This window comes from Gopherus flavomarginatus, chromosome 6 (genome assembly GCF_025201925.1).
Source record: "Gopherus flavomarginatus isolate rGopFla2 chromosome 6, rGopFla2.mat.asm, whole genome shotgun sequence".
Taxonomy (NCBI): Eukaryota; Metazoa; Chordata; order Testudines; family Testudinidae; genus Gopherus; species Gopherus flavomarginatus.
Genome location: NC_066622.1, coordinates 131,217,315 through 131,239,795, shown reverse-complemented (window position 1 = coordinate 131,239,795; position 22,481 = coordinate 131,217,315). Strand labels below are relative to the sequence as shown.

At 37.3% G+C, this 22,481-nt stretch overlaps 1 protein-coding gene across 1 annotated transcript in view; it reads left to right on the top strand.

Annotated features, from left to right (window-relative positions):
- SMC3 (structural maintenance of chromosomes 3) overlaps positions 1-22,481 on the top strand; it is a 51,920-nt gene that overhangs the window by 14,821 nt on the left and 14,618 nt on the right. Inside the window, exons 7-19 of the mRNA XM_050957993.1 lie at positions 1,786-1,864; positions 3,533-3,650; positions 7,318-7,493; positions 7,713-7,793; positions 9,636-9,800; positions 10,418-10,539; positions 11,207-11,420; positions 16,176-16,279; positions 16,533-16,632; positions 17,353-17,513; positions 18,641-18,782; positions 20,084-20,234; positions 21,729-21,881. Of these exons, the coding sequence (XP_050813950.1) occupies positions 1,786-1,864; positions 3,533-3,650; positions 7,318-7,493; positions 7,713-7,793; positions 9,636-9,800; positions 10,418-10,539; positions 11,207-11,420; positions 16,176-16,279; positions 16,533-16,632; positions 17,353-17,513; positions 18,641-18,782; positions 20,084-20,234; positions 21,729-21,881 (1,766 nt within the window). The remainder of the gene's footprint in view (positions 1-1,785; positions 1,865-3,532; positions 3,651-7,317; positions 7,494-7,712; positions 7,794-9,635; positions 9,801-10,417; positions 10,540-11,206; positions 11,421-16,175; positions 16,280-16,532; positions 16,633-17,352; positions 17,514-18,640; positions 18,783-20,083; positions 20,235-21,728; positions 21,882-22,481) is intronic.

Here is a 22,481-nt window from a genome sequence, read left to right as displayed (position 1 = left end):
TTCTTTAACTATTTTTTTTTTCTTCCTAGGCACATGGCATTCAGTAGGTTTTAAGCTACATATGACTAGCATACCTCAAACTTCCACAAAGTAGTTCCATCTTCTTTCCCCACCCATCTCCTCAAAGGCAGAGTTCTCTGCTTTAGCACCAAACTGCACTGACTTCTGTTCGACACAACTATCTTGTGAAGTTAGTGGAATTGTACAGGTTGTAAATAGCACAGAATTTCATTCCCAGTCCTCTGATCCCAACCACTTATGCCCTTAAAGCCTTCTCCTATCCTTCTTTGCCACCAGGAATGTACGGCTGCCAACAGAGAGAGGCATATTTGGTATTATTGGTGGCGATGTGGAGCACCTTGGCTGGGGTCTCAGATTGTGCTCTCAAACTCCTGTACATGATCTGTATACGTAGAAAATAGTTATTGAAAAAACAAATCTTTATGAAGTGATAAGAGTATTTCAAAACAGACTCCAACTTGCATACAAACAGCAATACTCCCTTTCGCCTATTGAATCCAGTAGAGAGATTTTATGAGAGTGCATGTGTGTGTATACACACTTTTTTCATGGAACTTTATTTACTCATGGAAGGTTAAATGATAAATCACTTGAGTTATTTCCTCTATCTGAATTCAGCTTCCCCATTTGGTGTTACAGGAATTGAAGGCTGTCAAGTTTAGGGGCCATTCTTATCACTTGTAAACTTTAAAAGTTTTTCTAAATCTTTTTTTTACACTGAAAGATGAATTTGAGGCATCTCTTTCTCTTGACTGGACACTTCGAATTTTGCTGGATTAATGGAACAAGGGATTCTGTGAATAAGTAGGGTCTAGAAAAGACTACTTTCACTTCTGGCTACCAAAATTTGACTTTTAACCTCCAGTGTTGAAAGATTAGTGAGTTAAGCCATAGGAATGCATTAGCAGTAACAAATCCTTTTTTAAACTTGGCTTAGAGAAAAGGAAATTGAGTATCTTGTTTCTCTTGTTTAAGTTTTATTGTTCAGGCATGAAGACAAAGTTGCCCAGCAAAGCCAGAATTAGTACCTCTTTTATTCTTAGTATGTCTTTGTGTTTAAATTGCCCGGTAAAGCTAGTAGATTCCTCTTTACCATATTTAAAAGAAACTAAGTGTAAAATTCTAATATTATGAGCGATATTGGCATATGATACTTTATTTTAAAATACCTATGTTAAACTAAACTGTAGCTTTACAAATTTTCTGACAACTCACTTCTCAGTGTGGCTAACACTTGCTGATGTCTCTGCTCTTGCAAATGGTCATACTTCCATATCACTTCCTCTGGGTGTTTAGTAGTCATCAGCTGAGCTAACTAAGTATTGGATAGCATGAATGCTGTTGCATTAATTATATAATCCTCAGCAACTTGCTTTTAATAACTGCAAATGAGGAGAAAAGAAGCAAAATCTTGTGCTAAATTCCAAATAATTCTTTGTGGCGTCAGTTTCTCTGTTACCTGTACTAGCCGCTGTTGGTATGAGGTGCCTTTCTTAGTTGTAATCTCTTTCCAGCCCCATATGTCTTGCTTAGTTTCTTTCTGTTTTTTATTTTCTCATTGTTTATCACTTTAGGTTTTAGTACATGATTAGATAGTATCCTATACAGAAACTTCTTTGAACAGCTACCGTAATGGAGAGCATGTACCACCTGCTGTGTTCATATGTGTAGGTTTAGTACTGCTTTGCTGAATTTGTTTGAGTCATGTTTGTCATATGTAGTTTTTTAAAAGTATACTTACTATTTGAGAAATATTATTTACAGGAAAAACGATGTGATGAACCTTCTTGAAAGTGCTGGGTTTTCTCGCAGTAATCCCTACTATATTGTCAAACAAGGAAAGGTAAGAGTGGTTATCAAAAAGCAGAATTAAATCACTCATTTATAAAGACAGTTCAGACTTTTTGGAGGACTACAATTTAACTTAATTATTGCAAATGAATAATTAGGCTTTCTTTTTACTTTTAAACAATGTAGAAATGACTAGTTCTTGTGCACTCTTATTTTGCAAATGATTCCTCAAGGTACAGCTCCTTTATATAGAAATAAAGTCATAATTAGAAAGAAAAGTAATTCTGTATTCCTCCATCATTCTAATTAGCAGCACCTATTTTATAAGTGTTCCTGCATATAATGTTGCTGTAATCTATCAGCTTTATTTAAGTACAGAGAAAACTCAATCATAACGTGCATCAGTGTAGCTTTCAAAATCCTTGACTTCCAAGAAGAGCCCTGAAAATAATTAGAACCATTTTTTGTTTGTACTTTTACACATTATATTTTCCAGTTCAGAAAATTTTGGAAACTTGTTTTACAGAATTGTCAGTATTGAACCTGTTTGACTTTCATTGTGAGGCAAGACATGTTTAATGTCCTGTCTAACGGCTGAATCTGCCAACTATCTATATTCATGATTTTGACTTCATAATCCTAAAAATAGTCTCTTGACCAATTACTGAAAAACTCGTTTTATCTGCAAGTACTTGACTGATGAGGAAAAACTGGAAAAATAAGAGCAATATCGATAATTCCTGTTTAACAACACAGGATATGTTTTTACTATACAACTGAATTTCCCAAATTGAGGAACAAAAAAAAACTTGAGTTAGAAAGTAACTCTGTGCTAGTGCAGCAGTCAGCCCATATGGATCCTATCGCAGGTTAAAAGTCAAAGTAGATACACTAGTCTTCATGCTCTGTATGAATTGAAAACATTTATCTACAAGCATACCATAAAGATGCAGCAATTAAAATTCTTATGAAGAGTGGTGAAAATTCTAGTGAACCTGACACAGTATTAATTACTTAAAGCCCATACACAGTTTCAGTAATGTTAGAGAGCCATGTGCTGGTGGTAAGAAACATGACTGCAATGTGAGCTGAGGGTTGTGTTGTTTTTTTTTTGGTTTTTTTTTGACATAATACGTTGAAGTACATGCCCTTCTGGAGATAGGGAAAGTATGAGGTGGTTTTGCTGCAGCAGAATATTAATGCTCATAGTTGAGTTTCTGTGAAAATCGGTTAAGCTGATATATTTTCTCCCTTGGAAGTCCAAGAAATACTAACTTATATTGGGTTTCAGTAAAGTCTGTTAGCATTTGAAAATCAATAAAAATGAATTACAAGCAGAATCATAAAAGTATACAACTTCCTGTGTCTTAAAAAGTAATTGATGTCTCAAAAGGAGGAAAATAGGGTAAATTAGAATTTCTAATCTTCCTGAAAAAACCCAGTCCTGAAGAATTGTATCCCTAAGCAAGTACATATCAGAAATTGGCAGGATGGATTTTCAGTTGAATGTTTCATACTAGCCTGATTTTAAGCGCATGATACCTAACTGGAAAGAGTTACAGGTTTCTTGATAAATGAAGTGAGAATTAATTAAGTTCTGCTGTAATTAAACAATTATCAGAGACATGCCCCGTAATAGATCTCTTATGTGATGTTGAACATTATAAGGAACATGATGTTCAAAATGTAATCTTATAACTTTGTTTTCTTGAATTCTTAGATCAACCAGATGGCAACAGCTCCTGACTCTCAAAGACTGAAGTTGTTAAGAGAAGTAGCTGGTACTAGAGTGTACGATGAGCGCAAAGAAGAAAGTATTTCCTTAATGAAAGAAACAGGTAAAAATAATTCTTTATCTCCTGTTTCTTTTATATAAGGAATGTCCTGGTTCATGCCACAGTAGTTGCACTAATTTCAAGGGTTTATAACTTGTTAAAATTAATTCTTTGATTTAATTTGTAAATGTTTAATAAATTTAATAATTTAAATTATTTTACATTGTTTTCTTTCACTTCAAAGATTCCCAAAGGGCGTCACAAACTCTATAGAACATCTACACATGTAACCTACTGCTAGGCTGCAGGTAGCAGTTAACCAGTACACAGCGTTCTGCACCAAAGCAGTGGGAGGGAAAATTTTTATCCACTGGCACTGCTAAAATAAATAATATTTAAAAAAAAAACTTGGGTTATGATGCTTACAAACTTAAAAAAGCCAGAAAATTCAAAATTAGGGCCAGAGCATCATATATTCTTCAGCCATGAAATTTGCTTCGAGCTCCAGAGTCAATTTTCACTTTTTAAAAGTTACATTTCTAGCCTTTATTTGTGGACATAACTTGAGCATGCAAACTGGCATTGATGTCTTCCTGAGTCTGCAGGAATCCTGGAACTATAGTTCTAACTTTTGTGAACTTTCCCGTTTATTTCAGTCGCGGACCTGTGGACTCCACAAATGCAGAATTTGACACTTTTTTCCAAGATGCCACAGAAATCAAATTATTTTTACAATGGAATTCACTCTTGCTGTAAACAGACTTCCAGTGTTTGGTTCTATCTTCTTGCCCTAGATGGTCCTGTCTGCAGCTGTCTCTTGTTCTCTAGCTTTCCCCATGAGTGGGAGTTACTTGGATTACTGAGTGTTCTCCTTGCACTGTTCCATGGAGCCAGAATTAGAGCCTAATTTTTACTTAGAGTGTGGGATCTAGCCGTGCAGGCTGGCATGCTGAACTGCCTGAAAAGCAGAACAGCTGAGGTCCAGGAGCCAAATCTGTGGAAATGGCTCCTAGCTGATCCCTTCTGTGGTATACATGAGGAAGGAGGAAATGTTCTGAGATTTTGGCTGCCTGGACCATATCAGAGTATTCAAGGCCTGGGAACTGGAGCTAGGTTGCCTGATGAGCATTGTGCCAAAAAACAAAACAAAACACCCCCCTGAAATGATTGACTGCTTTTACAGCAGGGATGACTTCAACTGTGATCCATAGTTGTTTGCATTTGTGGTGGGGAGTGGGAAGAGAATAGATCAGTGTTGCAGCTGGATTTAGCTGTGATTGTCATGGAATTTGGTCTCATTATGCTGGGGAGTACCTGGCCGCTGGTTACACTTTCAGTTCATGTTCTGATGCCTTTCTCTCATTCTCCCTCTCATCTCCCTACCTTGCTCATTTTCTTATACAGGTTGAACCTCTCTAACCTGGCACTCCCTGGTCCAGCAACATCTGTCGTCCGGCATAGGTGCCGACTCTGTGGGTGCTCTGGGGCTGGAGCACCCACGGGGAGAAATTAGTGGGTGCGGAGCATCCACTGCGGCCAAGCTCCCCCCTTCCCCCATGCGTATCAACTCCTCCTCCTCCCTCCCAGCACTTCCAGAGTGCCGCAAATAGCTGATTCATGGCGTTCAAGCTCTGGGAGGGAGGGGGAGGACCTGGGGCTGGCATCAGAGTCCCTGGGCAGGGTACCGGCGGCTGGGGGCCACGCTAGGCTTAAATCCTGGGGGTGCTGTAGCACCCCCCCCATATCTCTACTTTCCACGCCTCTGGAGATCTGCTGGCACTCTGCATTGACCTTCCGTGGTGTGGCAAATTCTCTGGTTCGGCACCAGTTAGGTCCCGAGGGTGCCAGACTAGAGAGGTTCAACGTGTACATCCAAAACAAACAAACAACACCAACAATCCAGGAATACTCAATGGACTAACAGCTCTATCTCCAAATTGTCTGGCCTTTGTCTTTCATGATCTTCATGTTGACTAAATGTAATTTTTTTTTTAACTTACAAAAACCTTTGATATAAGTAGAATTATCGTTTATTTTTCAGATGTATCAAAAATCGCCATGCATTGAAAATGACCTGTGGTATCTGTTTGTATTAGAATTTAACACCGAAGTCAATTTAAACACAACCATCTTTACGTCATCCAAAATAGTACCTGCCCGGTACTTTTGATGTATGTTGCTAATTTGTAGATGACAAGAGTGCCTTTAGAAAGCACAAATCTGTGCAATCATACAGTCCTACAGAGGCAAAAATACTGATCTAGTTTATTGAAAATTCCTGACTTTCTTTAAAGCTTTTGAAAGTTGATTGGCTCATGTATGCAATTTAGTTGTATTTATACCAGGCTTAAAAAAACTGTGTATTAAATAATAGACTCTTCAGTGCAGCTTGATATTCATTCAGGAAAGCCTGTAAAACACTCTGAATAATCATGTCAATATGCCATTAAACAAAGTCCTCATCAACTGCTCAAGAGAACTGTTTGAGAAATGATGGTTATGTATTTAATCAATTTCCCATGAAAATTTTGTTTGCATAATTTGCATACTCTCCTGCCTCTTTCAGGAGCTGTTACTTTCTGGTAGTGTAGACTAGTTTGCTGAAACCCATTGCCCTCTGTATCTCCAAAATGTTCTTTACTGTAGTAAATTTTATCTGTATTCTAGCTTCTGTAGAAGTGGATAGATTTTTTTCCCTTTGGTGCTGGTGTTTAATGGATTGAGCCACAAGTTGCACGCCAGCTCCCTTTTCTAGACATAGATGTGATGCCTTCTGTGATCTGCTTTAGCTTCATTGGAGTGAATCTTGTATCTTGGACATTGTAGCTCAACTGCATGCATTAATATGCCGGCACCCACTTTTCTTCTTCTTTTTAGCGATCTGTTTAAATTAGTGGTTTTATTTTGCTCTACACAACTGGCAGTATAAAAGGCGCTGAACCTGTTGACTCTTGGGAGTCTGTAGTCTTTGTTACCTAAAAGACACACCCACTTGCCTTGCACTGACACACTTCTCCACCCCAGTATGGTCCTTCTGCCAGAGTTTGTGAGGAGGTCCCCAGAAGGCAGCCCGTGACTGTATTCTACAGTTTCTGCACTGGTGAAATTGTCCCCCAGCTAGATCCAGGGCTCCTAGCATCCCTTTACATCACTCCATTCTCTTTACTTTATGGAAGAGGATGTCTGTGGTTTGTGTGGTCTTTTGACTGAACTTTCATTTGAAATTTAATTATCTTTGTTAGATTTCTGGATTGTGAACTTGTAGAACACACATTTGAATTGATTTAAATTACCGTGTACTTGTGAGACATGGAATTTATATTAGACTCAGTTAGAGCTCAGACTTAGAGTGCAGTAGCTTTATAAATAGAGCTTTCAATTTTTATACTTGATTCTTGAAAATACCCGCATATAATATTTTTGGCAAAGTCCAGCAGTGACTTCATTCTGTTACATGTGTGCTCAGAACAGTTGCCTATTAACTATCCCCTACTGAGAAACAGAACTAGAGTTGGAATAGCATGAGCCTTGGAAGATAGGAATTTTTGGAAAGAGGATGTATCTGAAAGTTAATTCCAGACCTAGATCTTCATTTCAGTCAATCTGCTTTTTCAAATCAAAAGCTTTGCTTATGAGTCAAAGATAAGAGAATGATGTAAAGAAAAAACAAGTATTCTGAATATTATAATAATTTTGTTGCTATCTTTGTCTTGCTTCTCATTTTCTAAAGAGGGTAAACGAGAGAAAATCAATGAGTTGTTGAAGTACATTGAAGAGCGATTACATACCCTGGAAGAGGAGAAAGAAGAGCTCGCTCAGTATCAGAAGTGGGATAAAATGAGGAGAGCATTAGAATACACCATTTATAACCAGGAACTCAATGAAACACGTGCTAAACTTGATGAGGTAAAGCTTCTTGTTACCCTTCATTACATATTTCCTTTGTTACGGACACTTAATATTTAAACTTACATAGTTTGGTATGGACATTTACTTATCCTAAAGAGAATAGTTAAATTGTGAAACGTTTATGCTTATTAATGTACTGAATTAACATTGTATTTCTGAGTCAATGAGTGATTAAAAAAAGGAACTTATTAATTGAGCAATATTATTTCTGTACAGCTTTCTGCCAAACGAGAGACAAGTGGAGAGAAATCAAGGCAGCTGAGAGACGCACAACAAGATGCTAGAGATAAAATGGAGGTAAAATCTAGAAGCAGTATGCTAAAATGGGCATTGACTATATGTAGTCTAATTTCTTTGAAAAGTCTTTTGGGTTACTTTGTGTGAGAACATTTCAGTCTGATGTCTCAAATCTGAGTGAATTTAAACACAGACTTTGGAGTTAATTGATTATTTACTGCCAATCAAAGGAAAATGGATCCTGTCAAACCAATTTGCGCTGTGTGTGTACACACCTCAAAATATATATACACACCTCTACCCCGATATAATGCAACCCGATATAACACAAATTTGGATATAAAGCGATAAAGCAATGCTACGGGGGGCTGCACACTCTGGCGGATCAAAGCAAGTTCTATATAATGCGGTTTCACCTATAATGCAGTAAGATTTCTTTTGGCTCCCGAGGGCAGCGTTATATCGGGGTAGAGGTATATAATATATTTTATGAGATCACAGGTTTGATTTATAAAGGTAGTAGTGTTGATCTAATATTTTTAGACTTCTGTGAGGCATTAGAACAACAGAAAATTTAACATGGCACACAGTAAATGGATTGAAAACTGGCTAACTGATAGGTCTCAAAATGTAGTTGTAAATGCGGGATCATCATTGAGTGTGTTTCTAGTGGGGACCCTCAGAGATCGGTTTTTGGCCTTATGTTATTTAACATTTTTATTAATGACCTGGAAGAAAACACAATCATAACTTGTAACGTTTACAGACAACTCAAAGATTGAGGAGTGGTAAATAATGAAGGACAGGTCAGTGGTACAAACTGATCTACGTTGCTTGGTAAGCTGGTCCCATACAAATAAAATGCCTAAATGCAAATATATACATCTAGGAGCAAAGAATGTTGGCCATACTTACAGGATGAGGAACTCTATCTTGGGAATCAGGACACTGGAAAAGATTTGCAGTTTGTGGTGCTTTATCAGTTGAATGTGAGCACCCAATGCAATGCTGTAGTCAAAAGAGCTAATGTGATCCTTGCATGCATGAACAGGGGAATCTCAAATTGGAGTAGAATGGTTATTTTAAGTCTGTATTTGGCGCTGTTGCGACCACTGCTGGAACATTATGTCCAGTTCTGGTGTCCGCAGCTCAAGAAGGATAGTGATAAATTGGAGCGGGTTCAGAGAAGAGCGATGAGAATGATTAAAGGATTAGAAAACATGCCTTATAGTGATAGACTCAAAGAATTCAGCTACCTAGCTTAACATAGAGATGGTTAAGGGGTGACTTGTTGAATCTTACAGGTATCTACATAGGGAACAAATATTTAATAATAATCTCTTCAGTCCAGGGCAGAAAGGTATAACCCAATTTAATGGATGGAAGCTGAAGCTATGCAAATTCAGACTGAAAATAAGGTGTACATCTTTAACATAGCGTCATTAGCCATTGGAACAGTTTACAGAATCTCGTAGTGGATTCTCTATCACTGGCCATTTATAAATCAAGGCTGGATAGTTAAAAAGATGTACTTTAATTCAAAAGGAATTATTTTGAGAGAGTTCTATGGCTTGTATTTTACAGGAGGTCAGACTAGATGATCACAACAGACTCCTCTGGCCTAGGAATCTGTTACCCTATGGGTGGATGTTCCTAAATTTTAAAGCAAATAAAACAATCCAACTTATTTTTAAGGTTAATTTTCAAGATTTTTGGACTTCATATTGTAGTGACAAATTTTCTTTTCTTCTCATATTCTTCACATTCTCTTTAATCTTAATGGTTAAATAATGAAGCTGTCTTGTGCCAATTCCCTTAATGGGTACTGAAATGTGGATTAGATCAAGCTGATAGAAGGTTTGTGTGTTTGATAACATATATTACATACTTCTGTTTGTGTAGGATATTGAACGACAAGTTCGAGAATTGAAAACAAAGATTTCAGCGATGAAAGAGGAGAAGGAACAACTCAGTGCTGAGAGACAGGAGCAGATTAAGCAGAGGACCAAATTAGAACTTAAAGCTAAGGACTTGCAAGATGAACTAGCTGGCAACAGTGAACAAAGGGTGAGAAGCAACTGTAAGAATAAAATGTACAAATTCAGTGTTGTGTATGGATCACATTTTTGGCTATAACTTATGTGTATAGTAGCAGTACTAAGGTATTATGACACCTACTAATAGATGTAAGATTTAATTACACTGCAAGAACCTCACAACAATACAAGAGTTCTGTGCCCTGAAGTGTGTAACACACTTTTGAGTGCTGTAAAACACAATAATAGATCAATTATTTCTTTCTGCCCCCATAATGTAAAATAAACTAGCTGTAGCTGTTGTCCTCATCTTTTTCAATCATATGGTAAATACTAAAGGGAGGATGTTGTGAATCATCTGAAAGAAGATTATTCAGTATAGTAGCACTAAATACAACTGTTTGACCTGTACTGATATTTGTTACCCTCCTAGTGTAGCTGCACCTTCTCAAACCTTGCTGATTCAAGGTTGCTCCTGAACCTACTGTCATGTGTCAAAGCAGCGTAGTGTCAGATAAGCAGTGGAGTCCAGCTAGCATTTTTACAAATATTAAAATATGTTCCAGAAATACCCTACTATGTTCAATTTTGCTGAATCATTACTGATCTACTAAGTTACTGGTATTAAATATTACTTTTTACTTTTAGAAAAGACTATTAAAGGAGAGACAGAAGCTTCTTGAGAAAATTGAGGAGAAGCAGAAAGAACTAGCTGAAACGGAACCCAAATTCAACAGTGTAAAAGAAAAAGAAGAGCGAGGAATTGCTAGGTCTGTGGCTCACCATACAAGGAATTAAACCATTTTAGAATGAGCAAGGAATAAAGCAATATATAATGAAAATTGTATATACATTACAGCTGTTAAAAAGTGGGAGAATGCATTTGAGTCTAAATGTTGTTTTTTTATTTACAAAGAAATTCCCCTTTCACCAACAAATTAAAAAAATAAAATAAAATGAAAAGCGCACACATTCGGTGCTTATGTGTGTGTTTGAAGATAATTATAGTTTCTCAAGAACCTTATTAAAAAGCTTTGTTAAAAGAATCATTGTTGTACTAGTGAACAAGGAGGCATCAGAGACGTTTCCCTGTTGAAGAAACAAAGGAAGTGAGGATCTTTTGCTTATTAGAAATAGGCAAACTTGATAAGTGAAAAGGAAGTTGTTTTCAAGCTTTAAAAAAGCAACCCATGGAGAATAAATGAAAATTCAAAACAAAAGTAAATTGGTGCCTCTTAATTGCTTTGCTCATTTTAAAGCATTCTCTGAGATGATTGTATAATGTGCAAAAAAAAATTCAAATTGTCGTTTGACCATTGTTAACGATTTAAAATTAATTTGATAGCACTTCGTTCTTGAAGATCTTCTGAATAAAATCTTAATGAAATATGTTTGACATACTATAAAGAAACCTTTTTTTTCCCCTCTCTTATCTAGACTAGCACAAGCTACCCAGGAAAGAACAGATCTTTATGCAAAACAAGGCCGAGGAAGCCAGTTTACTTCCAAAGAAGAAAGGGATAAGTGGATTAAAAAGGAACTGAAGTCTCTAGATCAGGCAATCAATGACAAAAAACGACAGATTGCAGCAATACACAAAGATTTAGAAGATACAGAGGCTAATAAAGAGAAGAATCTGGAGCAATACAGTGTAAGAAGCTCTGAGTTATTACTGCAGAGATATTTTGAGAGAGAAGGCTAAACCAGTGGTGGGTAACCTGCAGCCTTCGGGCCGCATGTGGCCCATCAGGGTAATATGATTGTGGGCTTCGAGACTTTTTGCTGACGTTGACCGTCCACAGGCACCACCCCCTGCAGCTCCCAATGGCCGCGATTCTCTGTTCCCGGCCAATGGGAGTTGTGGCGACCAGTACGTCCCTGCAGCCCCTTCACCTGCAGGCACCACTTCTCACAGCTCCCATTGGCCGGGAACAGAGAACCGTGGCCACTGGGAGCTGAGGGGGGCGGTGCCTGTGGATGGTCAGTGTCAGCAAAATGTCTCGCGGCCCACAATCAGATTACCCTGATGGCCACAGGTTGCCCACCACTGGGCTAAACTCTGTGTCCATAATTGGATTTGTTTCAATGAATGAATTTTATTTTTATTTAAAATCTAAAGGACAAGAGAGGGTCTTGTTGTTGTGTCCTGCACTATTATAAATGTTTGCATGCTAACACTAATTTTAGAGTCCTATTCTCAAATACTTTTCTTCAGCACCATATATTTTTTTTCCTAATTTTGGAGGAAGACCGAAATTAGCTAGACAGCATTCAGGAACATCCTCTAAAACAGCATGCCTGTGTATTATTGTTTCTGTCAGTTAATAACATTCATGGGTAGTTTTATCCAAAATTTTTCTTAAGTCTTAGAAATATTACTGTTTAATTTTTTATTTAAAACAAAAATACTATTTCTTCAAATGTATCTTGCATGGATTTTGCATTTGGCTTGAGAGAGTGTTCCTTTGGACCCTGTTAGATAATTGTACAAGTCTTAATATAGGCTAAGCACTTTGCATGCAATAGGAATCAGTTTCCATCTACAGAAAAAAAAAAGAGGGAGTATCTTGTGTTTTAATGAATGTGCACTTTGTTACTCAAAACATCTGCTTCCAAAGTCTTCTGTGTGATGCTGTATGCTTTAGGGAAGGGTAAGAATTTGGAGGACACTGAATCCTAATGCCTAAGAGAACTACTGGTGCCCAAGAAGTTTCCTTAAATTCTGTCAAGTACTCTGAGCTGCTATAATATTAAAGGAAAAGTTCTTTAGAAAAAAAGAAGAAATTATCCCCATTATGGAGTCTGATCATTCACTTCACTAAAACTCTGGTGTAAGATGTGGAGGAGGATCAAACTTAAATAAAGAGTGTGGGGTATTTATGCAGTGGATATATTTTCATAGAATCATAGGACTGGAAGGGACTCGAAGTCATCTAGTCCAGTCCAGTCCCCTGCACTCATGGCAGGACTAAATATTGACTAGACCATCCCTGACAGGTGTTCGTCTAACCTTCTCTTAAATCTCCAGTGATGGAGATTCCATAACCTCCCTGAGCAATTTATTACAGCGCTTAACCATTCTGACAGGAAGTTTGTCCCTAATATCCAACCTAAACTGCCCTTGCTGCAATTTAAGCCCATTGCTTCTTGTCTATTCTCAGAGGTTAAGGAGAACAATTTTTCACTCTCCTCCTTGTAATAATCTTTTTTGTACTTGAAAACTGTTATCATGTTCCCCCTCAGTCTTCTCTTCTCTAGATTAAACAAACTCAGTTTTTTCAGTCTTCCCTCATAGGTCATGTTTTTAGACCTTGAATCATTTTTCTTGCTCTTCTCTGGACTTTCTCCAATTTGTCCACATCTTTCCTGAAATGTGCCCAGAACTGTACACAATACTACAGCTGAGGCCTAATCAGCGTGGAGTAGAGTGGAACAACTACTTCTTGTGTCTTGCTTACAACACTTAAGCTAATACATCACAAAATGATGTTCGCTTTTTTTGCAACAATGTTACACTATTGACTCATATTTAGCTTGTGATCCACTATGTCCCTACGTCTCTTTCCGCAGTACTCCTTCCTAGGCAATCGTTTCCCATTTTGTATGTGTGCAACTGATTGTTCCTTCCTAAGTAGAGTACTTTGCATTTGTCTTTATTGAATTTCATCCTGTTTACTTCAGATCATTTCTCCTGTTTCTCCAGATCATTTTGAATTTTAATCCTATCCTCCAAAGCTCTTGCAATTATGAGGAAAACCTTTTTACTGTGATGTTGCCAACGACAGTCTGCATACATTATCAACTTCGTGGATATTATTTATGAAAATAAATTCTTAACTTCCACAGTGGGTTTTTAAAGCTTCTATGAATATTTTTGTTTATTGTCTGGTGTAACTCTAGTCTTTGAGGCCTGTTTCTTAGCTTTGGTCCTCTTTTTTCCTATGGCCTTCAGTAATGCATGCTTTACTGTTTTCAGTTTAAAGCTAAATATCAGTTGTCACTCTCAACCTTGTGAGCTTTATTAGATTTTCGTTTTTATATGTCTCTCTTGAATTGTAATTGGTCTTGCACAGATTTAAGCCCAACAGCCTTATAAGGCTTCTAAATGCTCCGCCTGGGGCACTGCATAAGAATATAAGAATGGCCATACTGGGTCAGACTAATGGTCCATCTAGCCCAATATCCTGTCTTCTGACAGTGGCCGGTGCCAGATGCTTTGGAAGGAATGTACCGAATAGGGTCATCAAGTGATCCATCCACTGTTGTCCAGTGCCAACTTCTGGCAGTCAGAGGTTTGAGGACACTGAGAGAATGGGGTTGCATCCCTGAGCACCTTGGCTAATAGCCATTGATGGACCTATCCTCCATGTGCTTATCTAATTATTTTTTGGACTCAGTTATACTTTTGACCTTCATAACATCCCTGGCAATGAGTTCCACAGGTTGACTATGAATGGCATGAAGTAATTCCTTATGTTTTGTTGTCTATTAATGTAACTGTGTGACCCCCTGGTTCTTGTTATGTGATGAAGCAAATAATACTTTCCCCTCTATATACCATTTGTGATTTTATAGACATTTATCATGTCTTCTCCCCCCCCCCTGCACCTCCCGTTATCTCCCTTCTAAATTGAACAGTACCAGTCTTTTGAATCTCTTCTTAGATGGTGGTAGTTCCATTCCTCTAATCTTTTTTGTTGCCCTTCTTTTTACTTTTTCCAGTTCTAATATATCTTTTTGAGATAGGGTGACCAGAACTGCACACAGTATTCAAGGTTTGGGCATTTATATTGGGTACCATGCATTTATATAGTGACGTTATATTTTGTCTTATCTTAGGATGAAATATTTGATCTTTACCCCAGGCCTACGAGTGTTGTAGCTAAAAGCCACAGCAGAACATATGTTGAGCAGAATATTGGTCTGCCCTGTGCTGCTATCCAATTTAGATATCGTGCATATTTTCCAAAGGTTCAGCCAGACTGCAAAGTATTAATGAAGGGATAAGGAATGTTCCTGATTATGGATGGGAGAATTGACAGCAGCTTTGATAGCACATGCTGGCTATTTTGTTGAAGCCTTTAATCAAGGTTGAATGGTAGCCTGTTGTAATGTTGTCCATTTTTCCAGACTCTTTAACACTTCTTGTGTGTCAGGCGAAGCCATAGAAGTGAAGCATCAGTTCTAACCAGTTACATGGCCGTGCAGGGAGTATGCCCACTGCTAATGCCATTATACTTGATGTGCTGACAGATGCAGCCCTTACAATTTCTGTTGCGTAATAAATCTACTGAACTTGGTGATACATGTGAAACCTGATCAAATTTATGAACAAAGTCGCACTGAGGAAGAAAGTGTTCTGCTAGTGTAAACCATATTTTGGAAGAGAGCCATGCTACTCAAGCAATTCTCTGTAGTTGGTTGAGTGAGAGAAATGGCATACCACTCTGGCTGTTTTTACTGGCAGAGTTCTTGCAATGAACAATTCTCAAGCCTCTGTTTTTTCTGGAAGTGAAAAGGATCTTGTCAGTGCTGAAGTGTGTGTGTGTGTGTGTGTGTGTGCGCGCAAAACAATACATACACAAATTCTTCTGACCAAGCTGAAATAATTGCCTGGCTTTTTTGTACCATGGAAGTGTTTCGGAGAATTTGGTCTGAAGACTGGAAAAGTGAACAATAAAAATAAAAGATTTTAAGACTGCAGAAAATAGTAGTACTAACATTAAGAATCATAAAGTTATTACCAGTAAATTCCTAGCCATTGAGCTACTGAAAGAAATGAAAGCTCTTGATTCCAGACAATGGGGATAGAGGAACATCCGCTAGCAGGTTCTCCAAATATGCTGCACTAACAGAGTATCTGCAGCTAAGTGGTACCAGTACTTGACTTTATTGGAGAACACGCTAGAACCTTCATTCTAGCAAGAGTGGCATGGAAGGCTAACATGCAGTATATATTGTTGTACAGCAATCTAAATGCTATTTAGCCTCAGAGGCTAATTATTTTTGTGTTGTAAAGGAACAAACTTCCAAGCAGATTGCAGTAATGGGTCTCTTTGATTCCACTTTATAGTGTAACTTATGATGGCTTTGAGTATTTCTGCCAATTCTCTGATCCTTTTAGTTCCGAAGGTGACTGGAACATCAGAATCAATAAAATAAATCTTGTTTTCTTCTTTGTCCTTCTTGCACCCAGTCACTTCATAGTCTCCATGCTGCTGCTGACCTCTAAAGATCTGTTTTTTCTTACCACTTCAGCAATTTTAGTGCAAATCATGGAAAATTACAGAAATTAATTCTGAATTGTAATATAAGGATTTAAAGCTAGAACTGGAAAACAGATGGATTTAAAGCTAGAGTCTTATCGTTGAAAGATTTTTTTTTTTTTTTTTTTTATGTGCATTAGAAATTGGACCAAGATCTTAATGAGGTTAAAGCTCGTGTCGAAGAACTGGACAGAAAGTATTACGAGGTGAAAAACAAAAAAGATGAACTACAGAGTGAAAGAAAGTTAGTAAATTTTATTTAAAATTTGTTTTAATTATGTGTAAAAGGTAAAGGATGCCAGCTGTGTAGTCATTAACTTGGCATAACTACTTAAGTATTTTTAAATATGGTCATGTGTTTGGAGGTTTAAACCTCTACATTTCAATTTTAAAAAATTACTACTCTAGAAGGAAGTTAACTAAGTTTTACTTGCTAAGAATTTTCTGATAATCAAAGTGCTTAATAATGTTAACCTGGCTTTTGTCTCGTTTTGTAGTTATCTGTGGAGAGAGGAGAATGCTGAACAACAAGCTCTTGCTGCAAAACGAGAGGATTTGGAGAAGAAACAGCAACTACTTAGAGCGGCTACAGGAAAAGTGAGATACTGTGCATTTGTTAAAGTTACTAATTGATTATATGACATGAGGATAGGTTTCATATCTTTTAAAGATAATTGCCACATCTTTAAGGGGAAAAAACAGTCTACAGCTGCAGATCATAATATCAGAACTTTTTCATAAGCCTTATTTTTCAAATACTTACAGCTCTCTGAAAGAATTCTTTTGGGCTGAAATACCTCCTATTTATTCTCAGCCTAAAGCCAGTTTTTGGAATGAGAAATTTTTTGTTGAAATTCAGTTTGAGTTTATCAAAGCATTGAAAACTGGTGGCTCTCAGACTTTCAAATTACCATGCCTATTGGTTCCTGTATCCAAAGCAGGAACTTGCTGTCAGTGGCTGGGAGGGAACTTGTGGTGGCCTTAGAGTAGTCGGTGACAGCTCACGTGCACCATCCACATGGGTAGCCATGTGTTGTCTGCAGTCTTAACAAGAATTGGTCAGGGACTGTGGCCTTCATAAGGCCTTGTGGCTGACACTGAGCAGCTGAGAGGCAGATGGTGAATGACCCATGATCTCAATTAGAAATCACTAACAAACTTGAAATCCAAGCAATAAGCTTATAAATATTTTATCATTTTATATTTTAAACTGGCAAGACAAAGGACTAAAAACTCTAGATTAGCATTATTTCTAGGTTTCGTGATCCTTGAAGTCTAATAATACAAGTTATTCATTATATTTTTGTTTTATAACAGGCCATTCTAAATGGTATAGACAGCATAAACAAAGTCTTGGAGCACTTTCGCCGGAAAGGCATAAACCAGCATGTTCTAAATGGTTACCATGGAATTGTGATGAATAATTTTGAGTGTGAGCCTGCTTTCTATACTTGTGTTGAAGTTACTGCAGGGAACAGGTAAATTATACTGTATTGAATTCTTGAGTTTGAAAGGGTAAGAGGGACATGTTTGACTTCATGCATGTTGAAAGCCAGTTACTAGCACAAGCTTGCCATAGGAGGGTTTGTTCTTTTGATGTATACATTGGGCCTGTTGTCTACTTTAGTTGCATGTATGTACAATAATCAAAATTCACACCGTATCAAAAAGACACTGAAAAGAGCTCTTTACCTGACTAAAAGCAGCAAAGAATCCTGTGGCACCTTATAGACTAACAGACGTTTTGGAGCATGAGCTTTCGTGGATGAATACCCACTTCCTCAGATGCCACCTGACTAAAACTCACTACCCAAATTAAACCCTTCCTTCTCTCAACCTGTCCCCTTAGGAAAATCCCTGCTGTGTGTTCAAAAGATCAGTAGGCTTGGGTCGTACTGAGCAAAACTGTCGGAAGGAGAGCAAATTCCAGACTCAAGAGCTCTTCAGGAGTCCTTCCCATGGTCCATTATGTAAATATCTAGAGGGTATTTGCCCAAATAGCCTGCATATGTCAGGGTACTACAGAAATGGCAGTCTGTAGGATACACAGGCCCCAAACTGTTGGGCTATCGTTTGAAGTAATTGGAAGCCGGTGTAGTCTTTAGAGTAGGAGTTTGAGAGATGCTCCCAGAAAGTACACAAAGAAGAAAAGCAGACTGAATAGGCTTGCTATTGCAGGGGTATGTGACAGGTATGCACAGCTGATGAGAAAAAGACCAACATTTATTGGGCTTTCCCTGTGACCAATGCTAGTAAATTCTTGGGTGGCCTCATCTGGATGAAACTGAATAAGAGGTCTAATTATAAAAAAAAAAAAAAACAAACACGGCGCCCCCTCCTCTCCCCCCCCCGGGTCCCAACTACTTAAATGGTGTTTCAGCAGATTTTAGGACGGTGTAAATTATCTTCCTAGTCTAAAAATTTGTGACCATTATTTTTTCCACTTGTATTTTCTAAGGTGTGGTAATTCCAAAAACTGTAGAGAGAATAAAACATGGTTTGGTTTTGTTTAGTGGTTCCTGGACATTTGAGTTTGGGGTAGAAAATGTCAATTATTTTGGCATAATAAAATCTTGGTGTTTTTTCTTTGGTCTGTTTAAATTAGGTTATTTTATCATATTGTGGATTCTGATGAGGTCAGTACAAAGATCTTAATGGAGTTTAATAAAATGAACCTTCCTGGGGAAGTAACTTTTCTGCCTCTCAACAAGCTGGATGTTAGAGATACTGCTTACCCTGAAACCAATGTGAGTCACTGTGTTGATACTGATATCTGTTTTTTCTTCCAGTAGATTACTTATAAGTTACATGTTTATGTCACTTAGATGCTATGTACTCTTGCTGCTACTACTTTATAATGCTATTTTCTTCAGGTTGGCCATGCTCAACTAAATATTTTTTTTCAGTATTGCACTTCTTCAGGAATCTTTAACACCTGGTAGATTCAAAAAAGTACTGTTAAACTTCATGCATTTAAAAAGATACAGAGTTGAGAATGAAAGGAAGAATTTCATTGTTATCTTAATAGAAATGGTAATTGTTATAAGAGCTGTCAAATGTACTTTCCTCAAGTTGGAAGGCAGCCTTTTTACAAGACCTGGGCAAGAGGATAATGTGACATAGCATAAGACAGCCAAATTTATTATTTGAAACAAGTTGTGCTCCATTGCCACTATGAAAATTTTGTTAATACCATTATATTTTCATTAGTAAATATATAATATACTTACAGTAAATATCTATTTGAATTCGAAATTGTAGGCTAGTTTAAAAAATATACTCATTTCCTACAGTAAAGTAGGTCAGCTAGACTTTTTACACATTCTATTTAATTTTGCATAAACAATGAAACATGAATCATAGGAACAACCTGATTCTTCACATACATTCACTTTGGAAATACATTATGGATGTATGTTTCTGGTGGCACCCACAATATCTTATTCCTTATACAGAAGAAGTTAATTGACAGATACAGTAACAAAAATCATTTAAACTCACTCAGTTGCTACTTAGCACCTGATCCTGTTCCTGTTGAAATTACTGGCAGACCTGTCATTGCTCCAGTGAGAGTGAGATCAAACCTTAAATTGGTCCCTTCAGATTTTCATAACTATTTATGCCTAACTTGCATGTGCAGTATTTTTTGATGTGTCTGAGAAATTGTAATAAGCTGACCCCTTAATTGATTGTGCAGCAGTTTAAAGAACACATGGTCATACACAGAGACAGTAATTTGTGTTCACAATCACAGGCATTTCTGTAAATTATGATGGCATGCACAGTTCTGAACGGACTTGCTTCATTAATTTTCAGTACATTGGAATGACCTATTGTGTGTTGTTTTTTTAATTCAAGATTACAGAAATTCTTATTGCAAATTTGAGGGTTTGTTCTTTTTGTTGGGTTGCCAAGGGTTCTCCTTAAATTTATTTTTCACTGGCAATTGCACAGTGCACCCAGTGGATGCTTCAGGCCAAGTGTGACATATTCGTGCTACTTATTGTTGGTATGTACTGCTTTACTGATGTGGATGCTACATTTTTAGGACGCTATTCCTATGATCAGTAAGCTGAGATACAATCCCAGATTTGACAAAGCCTTCAAACATGTTTTTGGAAAGACTCTTATTTGTCGTAGCATGGAGGTGTCTACCCAGTTGGCCAGAGCTTTCACTATGGATTGTATTACTTTGGAAGGTATGTATTGCGATTATATTATCAATTTAATGGAAAAACAGGGTCTTTGGTGGACCGAGGTTCATTGAAACTAATTACTTTCCTAGTGTTCTTTGCAAAACCTGATATTTTGGTAATTTACCTGGGTAAGCTAGATAAAACAAACTAAATGTTAATATCGCTGTTGTCATAGTCCAAAATATTTTTTAAGTCCTCTAGATTTTTTTTGTGACTTCAGTGACACATCAGTAGGAATCATCCCAGAGACTTGCAAAATGGATTAGACTTGTATCTGATTTTATCAGGTAGTGATGTCCCTGAGGAATTGAGAAGCTTATTCCACTAGGTTTAAAACAACTTCTATGGCATGCTTATGTACAGCTTAATTACTAAGAAGTGCAGGTTCGCTACTTTGGTATACTAGTCACATGTTTGTCTTGACTTGATATCTCCCTGTTTTTTGGAGAGGAATCTTCTGTTTAGTGGCTCCTCATGGGCTAGGCTGCTAGTTTCTCTCTCCTTTGAGAAGTTCCTCAGATCCCCACTCTGAGAGAAAATTATTATTTACAATAACTGGTTCTTGTAGTGTTGTTTTCTGCAGATCTACTCTGCCACTTTCCTATATTTTTCCAGAGTGCTTTAATGAATTTTTTGATGTGTAAGGGCAGTTGAGGCCACAGTCCATTTTATATCCTTGAGTCCAAATGTTAGAATCCACACATGTTACTTGCATTACTCACAGTCATTGCATTATAGAAGATTCTGGGTCCAGCAGCATTGTTGGTGTATTCATCCCATGTGCATCTGCAGAGGCAGTTCTTTAAGAACGCCAGTTAGTGACAAGTAACATTTCTTGGGAAAAACAGTTAACCATAAGATCTGTAAGGCCTAAAGAGGACTAAGGCTTTGATCAGTCGGGACAGCAATTACAGAAGATTTAGTAAAAAGGATGCAGCGTAACAGAAATGTTAAGAGAAGGTTGGATCTTGCCCCTTTTTGGGTGGAGTGTTTTAATAGAGCGCACACCAGTTGTTTAAGGTTAGCCCCGTTTGCCTTGATTGCGTCTGGCCGTTTGGCCACTATTGAGGAAACTGCTCTAACATGATGGATGTTGAAAAAGTGGTAGTGATATGGCATTTGAATGTCCCCATTGTTGATATAAATTTACTTTCATGTGGATTACATGCTTTCAAAAGTTAATAAAAGAAATTGAAGGCAGTTCCTTGTGCTAGGAGCCTGCTGGTCTTGAGGCATTAAATACACTTTTTAAAAGCTTTATAAAAATAAATGTGATTTTTTTTTTTGCCTTGTTAACATTTGAAAGTGACATTTTGTAAATTAATTGCAAACATTACATGCATGCGTGACTCCTCAGAATTGTATAGAATCTCTCTAGGAAATTTACAGTACTTAAAGTACATATTAGCAGAATAATCATCAGCTCCTAGGAACTGCTTTGAACAACGTGTCCTATGGGTGTGCAGTACAGAAGTACCATTTTAATTCTGTTCATAGGTGATCAAGTCAGCCATCGTGGTGCTCTCACTGGAGGTTATTATGACACAAGAAAGTCTCGGCTTGAACTGCAAAAAGATGTTAGAAAGGCAGAAGAAGAACTTGGTGAACTTGAAGCAAAACTCAATGAAAACTTGCGCAGAAACATTGAAAATATCCTTTTTGATGTATTTGTGCATGTTGTGTGGGAAAAGTTGCATGGTAATAAGGCCTAATGAGTTTGTTCTTTTCTCCCACCTTCATTACAAAATGAACAATTGTTTTAAGACTTTATTTTTACATAATGGCTATTTTCTATGGTATTAGTTGTAATTCCTGCCTATGCAGGCTTTCTTCTATATACTGCTATAGAGGCTCTAATGAGAGTATAGTCAACATTTTAAAAAAACCCAGGAAAATTACTATATTAAAAATGCAACAGAGCCCACATAATCAAATCTGTTAATATATTTTATGCCAGATTTATATTGTTGGAGAATTTAATTTCTAATGTAATATGTCTCTCAATTACACTTGATTGATTGTACATCTGTAAATAGTGTTTGACATTAGTCAGTGATCAGGAGATGTTTTCGTAAATGATTAAGTGATATAGATGCCAGCAGGTCAATAGGTTACTTATAACACCTTCACTGATATAACCAGCTTTAACACATACCGCTCATGTCTGTGACATGCTTTTGTCCTCTATTATCAATTTTAATTTTCTATAAACTATACCTGTACTCTTAATATAAAGAGACCAGTATCTCT